The following is a 16,744-nucleotide window of genomic DNA, read 5'->3' on the forward strand; positions in this document are numbered from 1 at the left end:
CCTCCATTATTCTCTTACTGTGTGACTATGATTAAGTAAACCTTTATAAGCCTGAGTTTCTTGATGTGTAAACTGGAAATTCTAAAGAGTGCTAAATTCTTGGTGCTTTTCGGTGTCGTGATGATAAAATGAGATCTTGGATGTGAATGTCCTTTCTGTAAGTCACTAATGTGAGCTGTTATTAATATTGTAAATAGTAACCCTGATAACAAAAATGCTATAACTAGAGTAATTTTGCAATCCTGTTCCTCCAGGGAGCTATACATTATTAAGAACATTTGAACATTCCTGGCATTAGAATTCAGGAGATCTGCCGATTCATTCAACAAACACTTATCAAGTGCCTATATCTAGTCACGTTAGAGGGTTTCAAAAATGACTTCACATCTAAAACATGCTCATCACAATATCTGCAAAGGGAAAGGAAGGCCTAGGAAGGCCTGGATGAAAATCAGCAGTGTGCTGAAAAGTATGTAGCTGTTTGGAGTAGTCTCTTTGAGCAAGCTCTCAGGGTCACTCTACAACCAGCTAAACAGAGAACTCCATTAAGAATCCCACTCTCTGCCAGTATTGACACAGGGGAGCCTGGCTGATCTGGGCACCCACCATCACTATCTGTCTACCACACCGAGGTCCAACCGTGACCTTGACCATACCTCATCCTTTATGTCCTCCTGTTGTTGGGCCATGAAGATCTCCACTGCCGCCATCAGCCTCATCATGAGCTCGTCCACTGTTGTGTTACCTAGCAACACAAGAAGATTGCCGAACTTCACATTATTAAAGTTATTAAAAAATGGAAAGCAATTCTTGAATTAATCAGGAAGGAATAACTAGTGTGGGGAAAAATTACAGATTAGAATGCTTAATATCTCATTAAAATATTTTAATTTGTCTTTTCATTGAGAAGTTTGACATGTTCAACTAGGAAGTGGTGATGGGTAACATCAGCAGCTGAAATTCAAGAATTTGTATGTGACGGTCAGAGACATTCTGTCCATTAAAATTCCATAACAGATGTTTGAGAATTAAGGACCAAAACTTGTTTTCCCCAAGCCATCAAGGCAGTTAGTTATTTAAAGAAGCTAATGAACACACTATCATCATTTTGGACATACTCTCGTTTCTGTAACTATTCTGGGCCCACAAAATATTGGGATGGGGGGTGTCAGAACCTGAAAGAAGGGGAAGGGATCTTAATTAGGCACCAGCCAATTCAACCTCCTCATTTGACAAGATCACTTCAAGGATCTGTAGTTCTGTTTGTAAGAGAACTCTGTCCATCAACGCACACTGCAATCTACCACAAACATCCAGTCTTTTGGTGGAGTGGATGAAAGGCTGGATTTGGAGTCAGGAAGATCTAGATTCAAAGCCTGCCTCAGACACTGAATCACTTCCCTTCTCTTGGCCTCAATTTCTCCTCTGTAAAATGAGGGGACTGGGCTCAATGGTCTCTAAGAAGCCTCCAGCTAAGACCTATGACCCTGTTGTCCAAAGGCGAATGATTCGCACAGGGAACATGAAAGGTGAGATCGGAACTCAGGCTGTCTTGACTCCAAGTCCAGGCTTGCTGGACTTGGACCTGGGCAAGCCTGTCTGTCCACCTCATTTACAGAGGAGAAAATGGTGCCACAAAGACGGAAAGTCAGTTCCCAAAGTCAGTGGTGGAGCCCGATTCACCGGGGTCCAAATCCAGTGAGAGTTCCATGTCACAAATGCTGCTCAAGTAGCAACAGCCCCCAAAGTGATGATTTAAAAAAAAAAAAAGAGGCAAAAATGAACAAAAACTTTTGTAACTTCTTTCAGTTTATGGACAATTTGAACAATTCAGTGTCTCGAAGCACTGCTGCATTAATGGCTAAGAAACGTGGTGAGATCTTCTGATAAAAACTGATGTTTGTCAGCTACCGGATCATTCAGGCTCCCTCAATGATCTGCCCCAATTGGGGCAGCTAGGTTGCGCAGCGGATAGAGTACCAGCCCTGAGGTCAGGAGGACCTGAGTTCAAATCTGGTCTCAGACTAATTACTTCGCACTTACTAGCTATGTGACCCTAGGCAAGTCACTTAATCCCAACTGCCTAAAAAAAAAAAAAAGGAAAAAAAAAGAGAAGAAAATGATCTGCCCCAAACCCAGAGAGCTGCAAGAAGTGAGAGTATCTAGCCCAAGAAATCAAGGCCCACCCATAGAAGGCTGGTAACTAGCCTAAAGCTACACATCTAGTAGAGCTGGAATTAGGCCCCAGGTCCTCTGATGAATAACAGTAATAAAAATTGCTGAAACTAATACAGTTTTACAAAACTGCATTAGGTTTTGAAAAGGTTTGCAAAATGCTTTCCAACTCAACATGTCCAAAACAGAACTCATGATCTCTCTGCCCAACCTCTCCCCTCTTCCAAATGTTTCTCTTATTGTGGGGGCTGCCATCACCCTTCTAGTGACCTAAGCCCATAATCTCGGTGACTTCCTTGACTTCTCATTCTCACTCATCCCACACATCAAATCTGCTATCAGATCTTGTCATTTCCACCTTCCTATCTTGGCTCCATCCCCTCCTCTTCCCTCACATAGCCACCATTCTGGTTCAGACCCCCATCACCTCTTGACTAGATTGATTCATCCTGCCTCAATTCTCTCCACTTCAATTCATCCTCTGCTCAGCTATTAAAAATGATTTTTCTAAAGCACAAATCTGACTATGCCATTCTCCTACTACTGTATCATCCCCCTGTAACTGTGCCCTCCTCCAGGGGCAAATATAGGCTCCTTTGTTTTTCACATAAAGCCCCTTTCCCACCTCAGCTTATAGAACAGGTAGCAGCAGAGCCAGGAGTTAAACCGAGATCAACCGATTTTCAATCCAATACTTTTCTCCAGATTGCCAACTCATTGAGGGCAGGCACTGGGTCTGCTTCTACCTTTATATGCTCAGGACACAGCATAAGCCTAGTGCCTGCTAAGAGATCCTTTCTGGCTTCTCTGTAGTTGATACCACTGTTGGTCATCCTCTCCTCTCTGGGCTCCTGTGTCACTGCTCCACCTGGGTCATCATCCTACCTGTCTGGCTGCTCTGTTCAAGTCTCTTTTGCTGGCTCATCACGCATATTAAGCCCCACAGGGTTTTTTTTCCCCTCTAATAATACAAGTTAATTTAGGGAGTAAGGGAATTGGCATCCTGGAGCACCAAGAAAGACTTCAGGTAGAAAGTGGTGCTTGAGCTGAGTCTTGAAGCAAGACCTCAGGGACCTTGACCAGTCACAATAGAGATGTCCTACCCCTGACATTTAACAACTACATTAGCCGTGTTTGCATCAGGGACTGTTGCTGGCCTTTCTGAAGACTCCTTACACAAAACTCTGGCTGGGAGCCGAAAAGGACCTTTCTGATCATCTAGCTTGAGTTTCTCACTTTACAAAGGGGGAAACTGAGGTCCAGTGACTTGTCCAGGGACATACAGGTAGCTGCAGAGCTGAGAATTAAACCCAGATCCTCTGATTTTAAACCCTGTACTTTCTCCAGTGTCCTATGATGCCTCCTTCTGTTAAAATGCCTTGATGTTAAGAACATATAGCATGGAGGCAAAGAGAAGGCAAAGGCCTAGGTTCTAGCACCAACGGCACTATGGCCTTGAGAACATGGCCCTGCATTGGAGGATGGTGTGGAGGTCTTACCTTGTATTACATTTAACACTTCATTCGATGAGCGCTTTCCCATGATGATGAGGAAAAGTGGAAACTGATCTGTCTTTTGAGTTCGAATGGTCTGAGCCACCACGCTGCCAAAGTGTCTTGTGCACATTGTCAGAAACCTAACAGGAGAAAGGAAACAGGAAGGTGACTCGGGGATCTTTCTCAGCACTGAGGTCATCTTTGCCATTCTGTGGGAGACATGTGGGCATGAGGCTGATTATCTGACAGAGAGACAGACTGCTAAAAACCTGAGCCCAGATCAAACCCACCTGTGCTGAAAAAGGCAGAGAGATGGATCACCTGGGGCCATCTCACACTGATCAGCTCTTAGGCCTCTATTTGCCCCAGAACAGTGAGAATTTTTACTTTTCTTTCTTTCTTTTTTTGTTAATTAGTGCAAAAAAACCCAAAGAAGGTTTCAAATGTCTATTATTGTTCTGAGCACTAGGCTTTGGCCCAGAAATCTCATGCTAACATCTCCTCCTTCTTCAAATTTGAGCACTCAGTGTCTGAAGGGTGTTTTTTCTGGAAGCAGTGGCCTTCTCACTTCATACTTAGAACTAGGATAAAAACAATAATTCTAAGCTTTTGACCAAAAAAAGCTCTGAGATATTAGCATAGGGAAGTCTAGCATTAGTATTCTTACCACGATCGGGAATAAATGAAAAAACTGATAAAGCTTCTCTCCTCCATTAGAGGACTGTTTGAAATTAGCATTTCTTTCAAGAGAAAAGGGTAGCTTATGATATGTTTTCAGATCTGATGGTAAAAAGTAAATGTCATAATAATAATGAATTATGAAAGACCAAATGCAAATACAGAATGCTTTAATAAGATCCAATTTAATAAAGTCTGTAAAAATAATGGACTTTTAATAACACGGGTCACAAAAGGCAAAACAGTGGAAATTCTGAGGGCTGGCCACTGGTACCGGCTTATTAATTCTTAATTATGTTCATGAGAGGCAACTTAAATCGTATGTTTTCTTATGCCTTATGATAATATTTTAGGTAACAACTGCTCTGAAATGTATGTTCTGGCTGATGAGCAAAGTCCTGTCATCACATGAGCTAGATGGTAAATCTATTTAGAAAGACAAACGGCATTAAAATGCCATGTGCTCAGATTCATTGGAGACCCAAATTCACAACAGAATTGGCCCCTTTAATTCTTAAAGCCAATATATTTCTTGCTGGGAATCTGTTCCTCATTCTGGAAGTTTTAGCTGAATTTCTCTCAAGGCCTATACTGACAGAAGTCACCCTCTGGCGAGAGACGACCACTGTGGCTGTTAGCAATATCTCTAGCATGGGATACTGATGTTGTCAACTTTCACAATGGAAGCTCACCTTCATGGTATCTGGTATATTCAGTAATGACAATTATTATTCATTTGTAGTGACTGAAGTTTTATAATGTGCTTTTCTATGAAAAACTTTGTGAATATAAGGACCATTATTCCCACTTAAGAGAAGAAGAAACTGAGGCTCAGAAAGCCTGTGACTTTCCCAGGGTCATGCACTTAGTATGTGCTGGGGACTGCAAGCCAGGTTTTCCTGATGCTGAGGCCTCGTGGCCTTTTACTCGAGGCCCTCACAAAGCCTTTGTTCACTCCTCTCTAACTCATTTGATTATGTAGTATTTGTCTATGTGTTACATCCCTCTACTTAGACTTGGAACTCTTTGAAGGCAGGGTCTAGGTATTATCTAAACTTTGCATCTCCCCAGTGCTCTGCATGCAGCAGGCAGGTAATAAATTGATGTGTTCACAGAATCAGAGTTTTTCGGGACCGCAGGGGCCATTGAGCTCATGTTGTACCTTCTCCCTTCTACCATGTCCCCATCAAGTTTTCATCTAGCTTCACCAAGAGGACTTCTAGTGATGGGGAACTCAGTAATGTTCTGGAGCAGTCAGCTCTACTTTGATTGGAGTGAAGTATTAATTAATTAATTTTCCCCACAAGTCACTGGAATCTTTCTACTTGTACCCTCTAGGGCAAAGAAGAACAAGGCTAAATCTGCTTCCATGGGATGATCCTTTAGATACAGTTCTCATGTCCTCACTTACTCCTGATTTTCCAGGATAAGTAAATGTCCCCAGTTCTTTCAAATGTGGAATGGCACTGTAGGAAGCAGCTGAAAGTCAGGCCTCAAAGCAATCTCTAACTCAAGGCCCTACAATTCCACTGCTGGTATCCAGATATTTTAGGGATTCCATGGAAAGCATCAGAATTATTCTGGGTTAAGCCCTGCTCCAGGGGTATAAGCTTCTAGACCAAATTTCTCTTGACTGTGTCAAGGAGAGATACATGGCTAGCAAGGCTAGAAGACTGTAGTCTATTTTTTCTCCCTCCCTTCCTCTAACTAAAATATTTGAAGCATGCCTTAACCCTGATCTGAACATTTTGTGAATTTTGAAATGAAAAAACATCAAAGACATCTGGAAGGCCATTTCCTAGGACCATGAGAAAATGAGAACATGCTGCTTTCACACCAGTGGCCAGAGTATAGCTCACACAGTCTCTGACCAGCATCCACTGCACAAGGGACAGGATATCCTGACTGAATAGGATACCAACAATGATAATGATGACAAAAAGCCGGACTGGCTTGGTACTTTCAGAAATCAATCCCAAATCAATTTGAAATGTTAAACTTTCCAAATCATCTTAGTTTTACCATTTATTTTATTACATCCATTCAATCTACAAATACTAAGCACTTGCTGTGCTCTGAATTACCATTCTGGAAGAAGGATAGACAGAGATAACCATGAGGTGGGGTGGGCCATGCTCAGGACAGCAGAGACACCCCAAGTCAAGTGCTGTTGCAAGTTCTGGGCGGGGGGAGCTGGGGAAGTAGAAACAGTCATCAACAGAGGAAGGCTTCCTAGTAGAGGTGGCATCTGAGCTTAATTTTCAAGGGTGGGCAGGAATACAACAGGTGACAAAGGGGATGGCAAGCAACAATGGGCTATGGAAATCTTTCTTTACTACCCTTATCAAAAATTTCAAGTGGTTATTTTCCCTCAAGGAAAAAGGAGAATGATTCTTTGCTACCAGTCCAGTTTCCACTGTGCTGTGATGGAGAAAACCATAATTTCCAGATACGTCATTAATGATGACCATCATTATGGGGGAAAGGAAATCTGAATTGCATTGTAGTATTTTCGATTGTAGCACAAAGAAGAACCAGAAGGCAGAATTGACATTTTGACTGCATTTGATTCAAGCCCAGAATGTTCCATTCCCCAAGTGAAGAAGGTAAATCAATCTATCCATTTTATGGTAGCTATACTAATTTTAATTTGTGTAAATGGCATAATTAAGGGCATATTTAACCGGAAAAGAAGATAGACAGGGGGGCATGGAAAGAGAGGGAGGTGACAACATGTAAGACTGTCTGATTACTGTTTTACTATGAGATATGAGCTATGCTAGGAACTTCAAAATAGCTGGATGGATGGAGTTTTAAGGAAAGACATGGATGAATATCACAAAGGATGAGGAGGTGGGGAGGTAATGCAAGTAGTTGTATTTCCATTGGAACAGATGAGGTGAGAGAGGTTCAGTGAGTTACGTTACTTGCCCAGGGTCATATACTTCCCTTCCAGATAGGGAGGAAGTATAATGCAGGACAATACCTGTGACCTGGAGTCAAAAACCTTAGTTCAAAGCTTCAACTCCTCCTAACAAGGGCAATCACATGTTTGTCACTGATTGCAGCTTTGCTGCTTATCAGTAGTGTAATCCTGTGCACAGAACTTAAATTCTCTGCTTTGGTTTCCTTCTCCATAAAAACAGGAGCAGTAATTAATACTTGTTGTTTATAGCCATAAAGAGCTTCAGAAATGCAAGCTTAATGCTTCCTGAATAAATGTGAATGAAACATTTCTTTTTTTCTTTTTGCATGAAGTTCTTCACTTATTTCTTTAAAAAAAATTTTAAAAAACATTTTTATATAATGTTCTGAGTTCCAAATTCTATCTCTCCCCCCTCTCTCTCCTGTCCCTCCTCCCTGAGACCATAAGCAATCAGATATAGGTTATACATGTGCAATTATGTAAAACATTTCCATATTAGTCATTTTGTACAAGAAGACTTGATTAAAAGAAAAAAAAGACAATGAAAAATAGAATGCTTCAGTCTGTATTCAGTCAGTATCACTTCTTTCTCTGGAGGCAGATAGTATATGTGCTTCATCGTTAGTCCTTTGGAACTGTCTTAGATCATTGTATTGCTGAGAAGAGCTAAGTCATTCACAGTTCTCCATCAAACAATATTGCTATTACTGTGTACAACATTCTCCTGGTTCTGTTCACTTCACTTTCCAGGTTCTTCTGAAATCATCCAGCTTGTCATATCTTACAGCACAATAATATTCAATTACAATCTTAAACCACAGCCTGTTTAGCCATTCTCTAATTGATGGGCATCCCTTGGATTTCCAATTCTTAGGCACCACAAAAAGAGCTGCTATAAAAATTTCTGTAGGGGGCAGCTAGGTGGTGCAGTAGATAGAGCACCAGTCTTGGAGTCTGGAGGACCTGAGTTCAAATCAGGCCCCAGACCAAACACTTGACACTTACTAGCTGTGTGACCCCTGGGCAGGTCATTTAATCCCAATTGCCTTAAAAAAAAAAATTTTTTTGTACAAATAGGTCTTTTTCCCTTTTTTTGGATGTGTTTGGGATACAGACCTAGTAGTGGTATTGATGGATCAAAAGGTATGCAGAGTTTTATGATCCTTTGGGCATAGTTCCAAATTGCTCTCCAGAATGGTTGGATCAGTTCCTAACTCCACCAACAATGCATTAGTGTCCCAGTTTTCCCACATGCCTCCAACATCTAACATTTTCCTTTTTTGTCATATTAGCCAATCTGATAGGTGTGAGGCGGTATCTCAGAGTTGTTTTAATTTGCATTCTCTGATGAATAGCGATTTAGAGTATTTTTTTTTCAATATGACTATAGATAGCTTCGAGTTCTTTGTCTGAAAACTGCCTGTTCATATCCTTTAATCATTTATCAACTGGGGAATGACTTGTATTTTTATCAATTTGACTCAGTTCTCTATAATTGAGAAGTGAGGCCTTTATCAGAGACCTGAGCTAGGATGGTTGTGGTGTGAGTAAAGGAAAAGGGGACATCAGATGCAAAGACTTTGAGGCGATTGTAGCTTGACAATTGGCTGGAAATGGGGATTAAGGAAGAAGAGGAAGGGTTGAAGATTCTTAGGTAAATGAGACCAGGTAATGGGGAGGATGATGGTGCTCTGAAGAGAAGTTAGGAGGAGGTGGGTTTACAGGAAAAGATAATGAGTTCTGTTTAGGACATGTTGAATTTGTGATTGTGATGCCCATGTGACATTCTGGTAGAAATGTCTAGCAGGCAGAAAGAGAGAGAGAGAGAGAGAGAGAGAGAGAGAGAGAGAGAGAGATCAGAGCTGGATATGTAGATTTTATAGTTAGCATAAAGCTGAGAGTTGAATCCAGGGGAGCTTTTGAGATCCCCATGGGAGAGCATAGAGAGAAAAAAGAGAGACCTGGACAAAGCCCTTGGATACATTCACACATAAATGACTGATGGCCCCTGAAAAGCAGACCAAGAAGAAGCAGTCCTACAGATCTTCCTACAGGCAGAGATCCACAACAGAGATATTTAACAAAACCCCAAGTGACAGTAGCCATAGTATCTCTCTACTCTCTGCCTGGAATGCACTCCTTCCCTCCTTAACCTCTATGTCAAAAAGCACCCCTCCATCCTTTCAGATACAACTCAGGCACCATTTTCTCCATCAGTGGAGTAAAACTGAAATAGAAACAGAGGCACCCAAACTAGACATAAGGATCTCTGTGGGCTGCATATTGACCTAGTTTTAAAATGTTATGTTTATTTTAAATGGTATTTTATTGCATTTTCCTTTATTTCACTAAACATTTCCCAATTACATTTTAATATGGTTTGAGCACACCTGGGAGTGCTGTGGGTTGCATGTGGCCCACAGGCTGTGTGTCTGACATTTCTGTTCTACGGGAAGCTTTTACTGATCCCATATTTCTCTTCCAACTTCTAGTATCCTCCCACCCAAGCTACTTTGTATTTATCCACTTTATATTTATGCTGCATATGTTTACATAGGTATTTGTTCCTCCCATTAGAATGTAAGCTTATTGCACGTAGAAATTGTTTCTTTGTACTTACACATAGTAGGAGCTTAATAACTGCTTTCTGATTGGCTGAATGACAAGGTAGTCAACTGTATTAAAACCTGCAGAGGTCAGGAGGATGATGTCTGAGAAAAAGTGATTTAGATTAAACAACAAAGAGATCATGGGTGAGCATGGAGAAAAGAGATTTTGTTCAGTAGTGAGGGCAGAAGTCAGATTGCAAGAGGTAGAAAACTGAATGGGAGGTGAGAAAGTGATGGCAATGAGTGCAGAGTTTTTCCTAGGACTTTGGTTATGAGAAGAAGAGATACAGGATGACAGTTTGAGGGGATGGCAGGGCCAAATGAGGTTTTATAAAGGATGAAGGAGACCTGGGCATGTTTGAAGGCAGCAGGGAAGGAGCAGTTAACGGATTAGGTAGGATATGGAGGGGATGTCAGAAGAGACTGTCTTCTTGGGGATCAAAGGTAGAAGGGCTGGTTGGCTACAAAAAGGAGAAGTGCCACCTCATCCTCTGATAATAGCAAAGGAAATGAAGATGGTAGATAATGCTGAGGTGATCTACAGTATGGGACTAGGTAGGGAGGAAAGAGCTTCGGACTGACGGCCTCAATTTTTTTTTTTTTCCAGTGAAGTCAAGGTCCTCATTGACAGGAGGGAAGAGACAGTTTTGAAGGTGGCTTAAGGAGAGAAGAGGTTTGGACCATCAGGGACAAGCGATGAGGTTGGCATGTGGCAGCCGATGTCTCAGGTGAGGCTGAAACACATCAATTTGTGGTGGACCTGGGCAGCACAGCAGCACTGTCCAGCAGTGCGAGCAGGAAGACAGAAGGCAGATAATGGTGGAAATTCAGGGTTGGGATGTGGGGAGGGATGAGCAGCAAAAAGGCAAGGGAGCACGTGATTCCAGGATTTAGGGCAGAGCCAAGCCAAACTGCATGCCAAAGGAAGAAACATGGGAGCCTGCAGGTCTGAATCCTGGCCTGGCAGAGATGGGAAGCAACAACCAGGTCCTGAGCTGACAAGGTTGTTCCTTAAGAGACGTGTCGGCAACCATGCTGTTTTCTCCCTGTCCTCATCAAAGGCTAGTCTTGACAACTGTATCTGATTCAAAGGTGTTCTTCCTGAATAGCAGTAATCAGATTAACAGAGGAAAAACCACTCTTTCTGCTCCAATGTTCCCACTGAAACACAGTGACCTTTTCCACCAAGCAGTTGTAGTTTTAACCCAAATCACACGATGTAGCCATTTGGGAAGGTCCTTTAAATGGGCTATGGGAAATCATCTCCAAGCAGGTATTTTTAGCAGGTTAATTTTCTATTTTAAAGTGAGTGATTGGAGTATCGTCAACAGTTTAGCCATCATCTTTACACAGACAATCCCCTTTCCTTTGCCCCTTTTCCTCCTCTCAGGGCTATTAGGAAGCTATTCAGAGGTGACCCTTGGAACAATGCTGTGCAGTAATTATGACGAGCTGACAAAGAGCTGTGAACAATTACAGAGCCCATTTGGAAACCCTACACTAATAAAGTCATTAGATGCCGCCCTTGCCATGGTCCTTCTAAAGGCTTCTGAAGTTACAAGAACACCCAGCATTGTTTGTAGGGACAATTGCTGCTGGCAGAAACAAGCCTTGAGTTAAACCGGGCTGCAAATTGATCTTGACATTCTGTTAAGGCCGCCACTGAAATCAAAAGCAGAGGAGAGCAGGAGAAAATGAGTAGGTAGGATGTAATCATGGAACAGGAGGGGTTCCTCCTCACCTTCTCTCCTCCTCCTCCACAAGACAAACTAGGGGAGAAAATGACAAACTAGCCTGTGGTTTAGAACTTGGATTTTTCAGAGCATTAATCTGACTCAGCCCAGGATGGTTAGACTGCCAGGTGAGACTTTTCCTTGAAAAGTACAGGAAGGAAAATGTGGAAAGAAAGAAAGGGAGGAAGAAAGAAAGAAAGGTGAGGGAGAGAATATTAGGGGCAAATTCTTTCTACAACTGGTGGGGAGGATCCCAGAAAAACTTAGTACTCCATGTATGTAAAGGACAGCCTGTCTAGTGGGCTGATAAACAGGAGGCAATGTAATGTATTAGAACATTGAATGTCAGTCCAAGAGAGCTGGCTTCATTTCCTGGTTGTGGGATCATGGGCAAATCTCTTTCCTCCTCTGAACCCGTTTTCCCCTCTGCACCAATACTTGGGTCACTTTTGTGGAGAATCTCAGATCTACACCTGTCAGGCTTCATCTAGTCCAAAGCTCCCATTTTATGGATGAGGAAAATGAAGTCTTAAAGATTAAGTTCCTAACACAAGATCCCACTGGGAGTAAGGAAGAGGGGGGATTCAAATACAGGTTCTGACATTGTGTGAGCCTATGTGTTTTTCCCTAAAATAAAAGAGGGACCACAATGCTCATACTACTTGACTTAAGGTGCTACAGTGAGGAAATACTTTGTGAATCCTGAAATGGCACAGAAATGTGAAGTTTCAGTACTATTGTTTCCTGTGTTCCCAGGGGTACTGGGCGTGGGGACAGAAGGAAGGGATGGTTCACAGCTGCAGAGTAACACTCACGAAGCCTCACTAAGCACAGACCCCAACCCTGAGGTACATCTGCTGGGTCGGGGGAGGGCCAGCACCACTGACGGGGTTAGTCCAAGGGTCAGTCCCTCTGAATATGGCTAATTACAAAGAGGGAGGATGCAGGTGAAGGGGTCCTGCTGACAATAAGGGCTTAAGTCAATTAACTCTGGCCAAAGACTCAGTAATGTGGAAAAGGACCCCTTAGAGGTGCCGGCGATCAGGCACCTGTCAGCTCAGCAGAGGAAGCTGGCCCTTCCCTGAAATCCTGCACCCAGAGCTTGAAGTTCAAAAGCTATGAGATTAGTGCAGACAGGCGGCCTGGGAAAGGAGCTCCTTGTTACGCTGATTGTGCAGGGATTTAGAATATGCATAGTACGATAAGAAGTGCCCCACTGATGGAGCTCCCAGATATGGTTCAGATCTTGGCTCTGCTCCTTGGCCCCACTTCCCTGGTCTGGGCCTCGGTTTCCCATTGAGGGCACGGGTTAGATTATCTCCAAGGCCCCTTCTAGTCCTAAATCATAGGATGTAGAACTAGAAATCAAAGATGAAATATACTCATGCCTTCCATGCACTGACTGCATGGTGGAGCCTTGGGACCAGAGTCGAGACCTCTGATTGGGTCCTGACTCTGACTGTGGAATTTTGAACAAGTCAATGAGTCAATAAACACCAATGAGGCACTTCATGTATGCATGGCATTCTCGTCAGAACTTGGGAGGCACAAACCTAAGCTATGGTCCCTGTTCTAACGGCATAAAATGGAGAAGGGGCTCAGTCACATCACCTCTCTGAGCCTCAGTTTCCTCTTCTGTAAAATGAGAATAATCCACACACTCCCTTCCTCAAAGGAAGTTCAGGCTTTGTGACTCTTACAGCAGGCCAATATGTATCTATGCCAGGCAGCTCCTCCCCTCTTTCCACTCCCTCCTCTGTGCAGTCTTCCCAGTTAGAAGGTAAGCCCCTTGAGGGCAGGGACTGTCTTTTTTTTTTTTTTTTGGCCAGTATTTGTGTTCCCAATGCTTAGCATAGTGCTCGGGCACAGTTGTCATTATGATCATTGTCATTATTTGGCCCATAGTCCATAGGCCCCAACCAGGCCCAGAATCATACACATGGACCCTAGACTAGGCTCAGCCTAGTTCGTGTGATTCATCAGTCATAGAGAAGAGGTCATTTTGTCCCACTGTTTCTTTTTACATGGTCCAGAGAGGTTAAATAACTTGACTCAAGTCGTATCGATGGTAAGCAGGCAGCTAGCTGGTGCCATAGTGGATAGAGTGCTGAACATGGAGTCGGAAAGACCCAAGCTCAAATCTAGCCTCAAACACTACTGACTGTGTGACCCTGAGCAATGTCCACCTGCCTCAGTTTCCCCAGAGGTAAAATGGGATAATAATCTACCTTGCAGGGTTGTTGTGGAGATCAAATGACAGCATGTTTGGAAAGCACAGTGTCTACCTTAAAGTGCTCTACCCCTGCCACGTGGCCACAATAATTAACAGTCAGCTGCAGAGGCAGGGCTCAAACCCAGATTCTGACCCCAGGCCCGGGACTCTAGCTGCCTGCTGGCTCCCTACCAGCTGGAAGAACTGGGGATGTTTAGTCTGGAGAAGAAAAGACGATAAGGGAGCACAGCAGCATCTTCACATCTCTGAAAGGCTGCCGTGCCGAGGAGAGACTGGTCTTGTTCTGCTTGGCCACAGAGGAGGGAACCGATCGTGCTCAGTATCAGGAAAAGCATCTGGATGCCAACAGCTGTCCCGTGGTAGGAGAGCCTGCCCCCAGGGGCACTGGGTCACCCTCGCCAGAGGCCTTCAGGCCCAGATGACCCCTTGCCTGCTAAGTGAGAGGTCACTCGGGGTCAGCCAGATGCCTGCTGGGGCATCTTTTAATCAAATTCTGTGATTCACTATTATTACTACTATAACGAAAGTGATTTTAGATCCAAGGATGCTAAAGCTACAGAGGCAGCAAAGTATAAAGGAAAGAATCCTGAACTTTGAGTCAGGACACCCGAGTTCCAATCGCACTTCAGACACTGTTTATCCAATTGTGAAATGGAAATAATCATCCTTCTACCTCCTGACCCATAAGGTCCAGACCAGGGTTTTAAAACCCAGAAGCACTTAGACATTGTATTATCTGTGTGACCCTGGGCGAGATCCTTCCCGTCCTCAGCCTTCAGTTTTCTCCCCTGTACTTACGATGAGGGTGCTCCCAGCTCTAGGTGCATGAAGCCAATTGGTCTTTACGTGAAATGACTTCCACGAGGCCATACAGCTAGGAACGGGCAACATCAAAACTGATAAAATAATATGGGGGCAGATCTAAGCCAGGAGGGCCCTCAGAGGCCAGCTAGTGCAGCAGGCCCAGGGAGGGGAAGGACCTGCTCAGGGTCACACAGGCAGAGAGGGCAGCAGGGGTTAGTTTTGCAACTGGTCTTCTGACTTTAAAATCCAGAGCTTTCTCCACTGTACCTTACTGTCTCAAAGCCTCCGATTTGGGGTTTTGTTGTGGCTTTCAAGTTTATAAAGCACTTGACCTATACTATTTCATTTGATCCTCACAATAACTCCCTGAGGTAGGCCACTATTATTAACCCCATTTTACAGATGAAGAAACTGAGGCTCAACAAGAGAGGTTAAATGCATCTGACAGGTGTAATACTATTTGCACTAGGACCTCTCAAGGTCATTGTGAGCAATTTGATTAGCTTTGATACGTTAATTGAACTCCTATAGGAATGGCCGTGACTCCACCATTCCAATGGGCCTCAGAATTCATGGCTCTAAGGATTCCTGCCAGTAATAAAGAGTTTAATGCAGTGAGCAGGGGGTCTGCCTAGAGTCCTCTGAACACTGCAGGGATCCAAACAGGCCCCTCATTTCCCTGAGGCAGGCTCTCTGCCCTGAGTCCTGGCACCTCCTGAGTCTGTCACAGGGTGTGCTGGGGAATGGTACCCCCAAGCTGTCCTGGCCGCTGCTCTGCTCCTTGTGATTCTCTGCCTTTGTCAGCCTCCCCAACATTGACTTTACAGCAAACATTCGCAGTACGAGTTTTAAAAGCTGTAGGTTCAAACCAGCATATTGTTTGACCTCATGCATTTGGGACAGCCTGGGAATACTCAGAAAAGTGAAACAACAGCTCTAATGAGGAGGATTCAAGAGGAGGGGAAGGAGCACTGGTCCTGGAGTGGGCTCAAGAGCTTGGTTCAATGCTTCCTCTGGGTGTCAGCTTCCTCCTCTGTAAAATGGCACAATCATACTTGCGTAATATATCTCCCAGAGCTGTAGTTTTTATCATTGTCCATTAAGATTATTTCTTCTTCATGTCCTACCCATTGATCTGTCTGAATGCTCGAGCGCCCATCTGGGTGGCTCTGCTGGGTCTCCTGAAGGGGAGGGGGGTGGGACTTTGCCTGGGTGGTGACCATTTCCCTAAGAGCCCCTTATATCTGATAAAATGCTGTCCTCACAAGAGGCCTGAGAGTTAGTGAAGATCATAGCGGTAGTCCAGTTTTGCAAAAGGGGAAACCAAGGCTCTACCAGTGAAGTGCCTGAGATCCCCTAGAGGTGGCTGCCCTGGGCCTGACTCCTGGCTGGGGGCAGGGTCCCAGGCCCTCGTTCTGCCCAGACCTGTAGGCAGCCATCGGGGCGATGGAACACATGCAGAGTTATCCTGAGTCCCACATGCCTAGAGGGAGGCCCAGTTCTGTAAATCCAGGCTACTCAGACTCCACGATGGCCACAGCTCTCCCCTACTTTACACAATCATCAACAGAGGTCAGAGGGAGGGCTGGGAAAGCAGGGCACCTCAATCTGAACTCAGCCCAAGATCTCAGGGGAGAATAGCTGACATCCCAAAGGGAGAAGACAATCCATCCACAAAGCTGGGCATACAAGTGGCAGCACACAGAAATCAGAGGCTTTGGTCATTGGTCTGGTTTTTGGTAGACGGATGATTTGGATTCATGTACTTTAATTAAATACAGTTCCTTTATTGGATATTCTAAAAGTCACATGCTTTCCCATCACTTCTACATGTGTGTGGGTCAGAGGCAAACCCAATGCTTTTTGGTATGCTCCTGGTTAGAAGTGTAATCAGAATATTTCTTGAGCAAAAGTAAATTATTGGAATTTGGACATGTCTGTGCCTCAGCTTCCCTTTTTTTAAAAAGAGAGGGAGAGGAGTTGCTAAGCCCTGCGCCACTCTGAAGTTCTCTATCCTATGTTCTAAGGTTCTCCCCTAGTTCAGACATTCCACCTTCTGGGTTCTAAATTCCTTTCCAGGATGACACTTG

The 16,744-nt window shown here is 43.9% G+C and overlaps 1 protein-coding gene across 1 annotated transcript in view; it reads right to left on the bottom strand.

Moving 5' to 3' along the window:
- The window catches only part of FAF1 (Fas associated factor 1), a 427,400-nt gene that overhangs the window by 68,938 nt on the left and 341,718 nt on the right, over positions 1-16,744 (bottom strand). Inside the window, exons 14-15 of the mRNA XM_027837985.1 lie at positions 3,675-3,811; positions 657-745 (exon numbers count right to left, since the gene is read on the bottom strand). Coding sequence (XP_027693786.1) covers positions 657-745; positions 3,675-3,811 — 226 coding nt within the window. The remainder of the gene's footprint in view (positions 1-656; positions 746-3,674; positions 3,812-16,744) is intronic.

Source organism: Vombatus ursinus, unplaced genomic scaffold, assembly GCF_900497805.2.
Source record: "Vombatus ursinus unplaced genomic scaffold, bare-nosed wombat genome assembly UNPS02014825.1, whole genome shotgun sequence".
NCBI lineage: Eukaryota > Metazoa > Chordata > Mammalia > Diprotodontia > Vombatidae > Vombatus > Vombatus ursinus.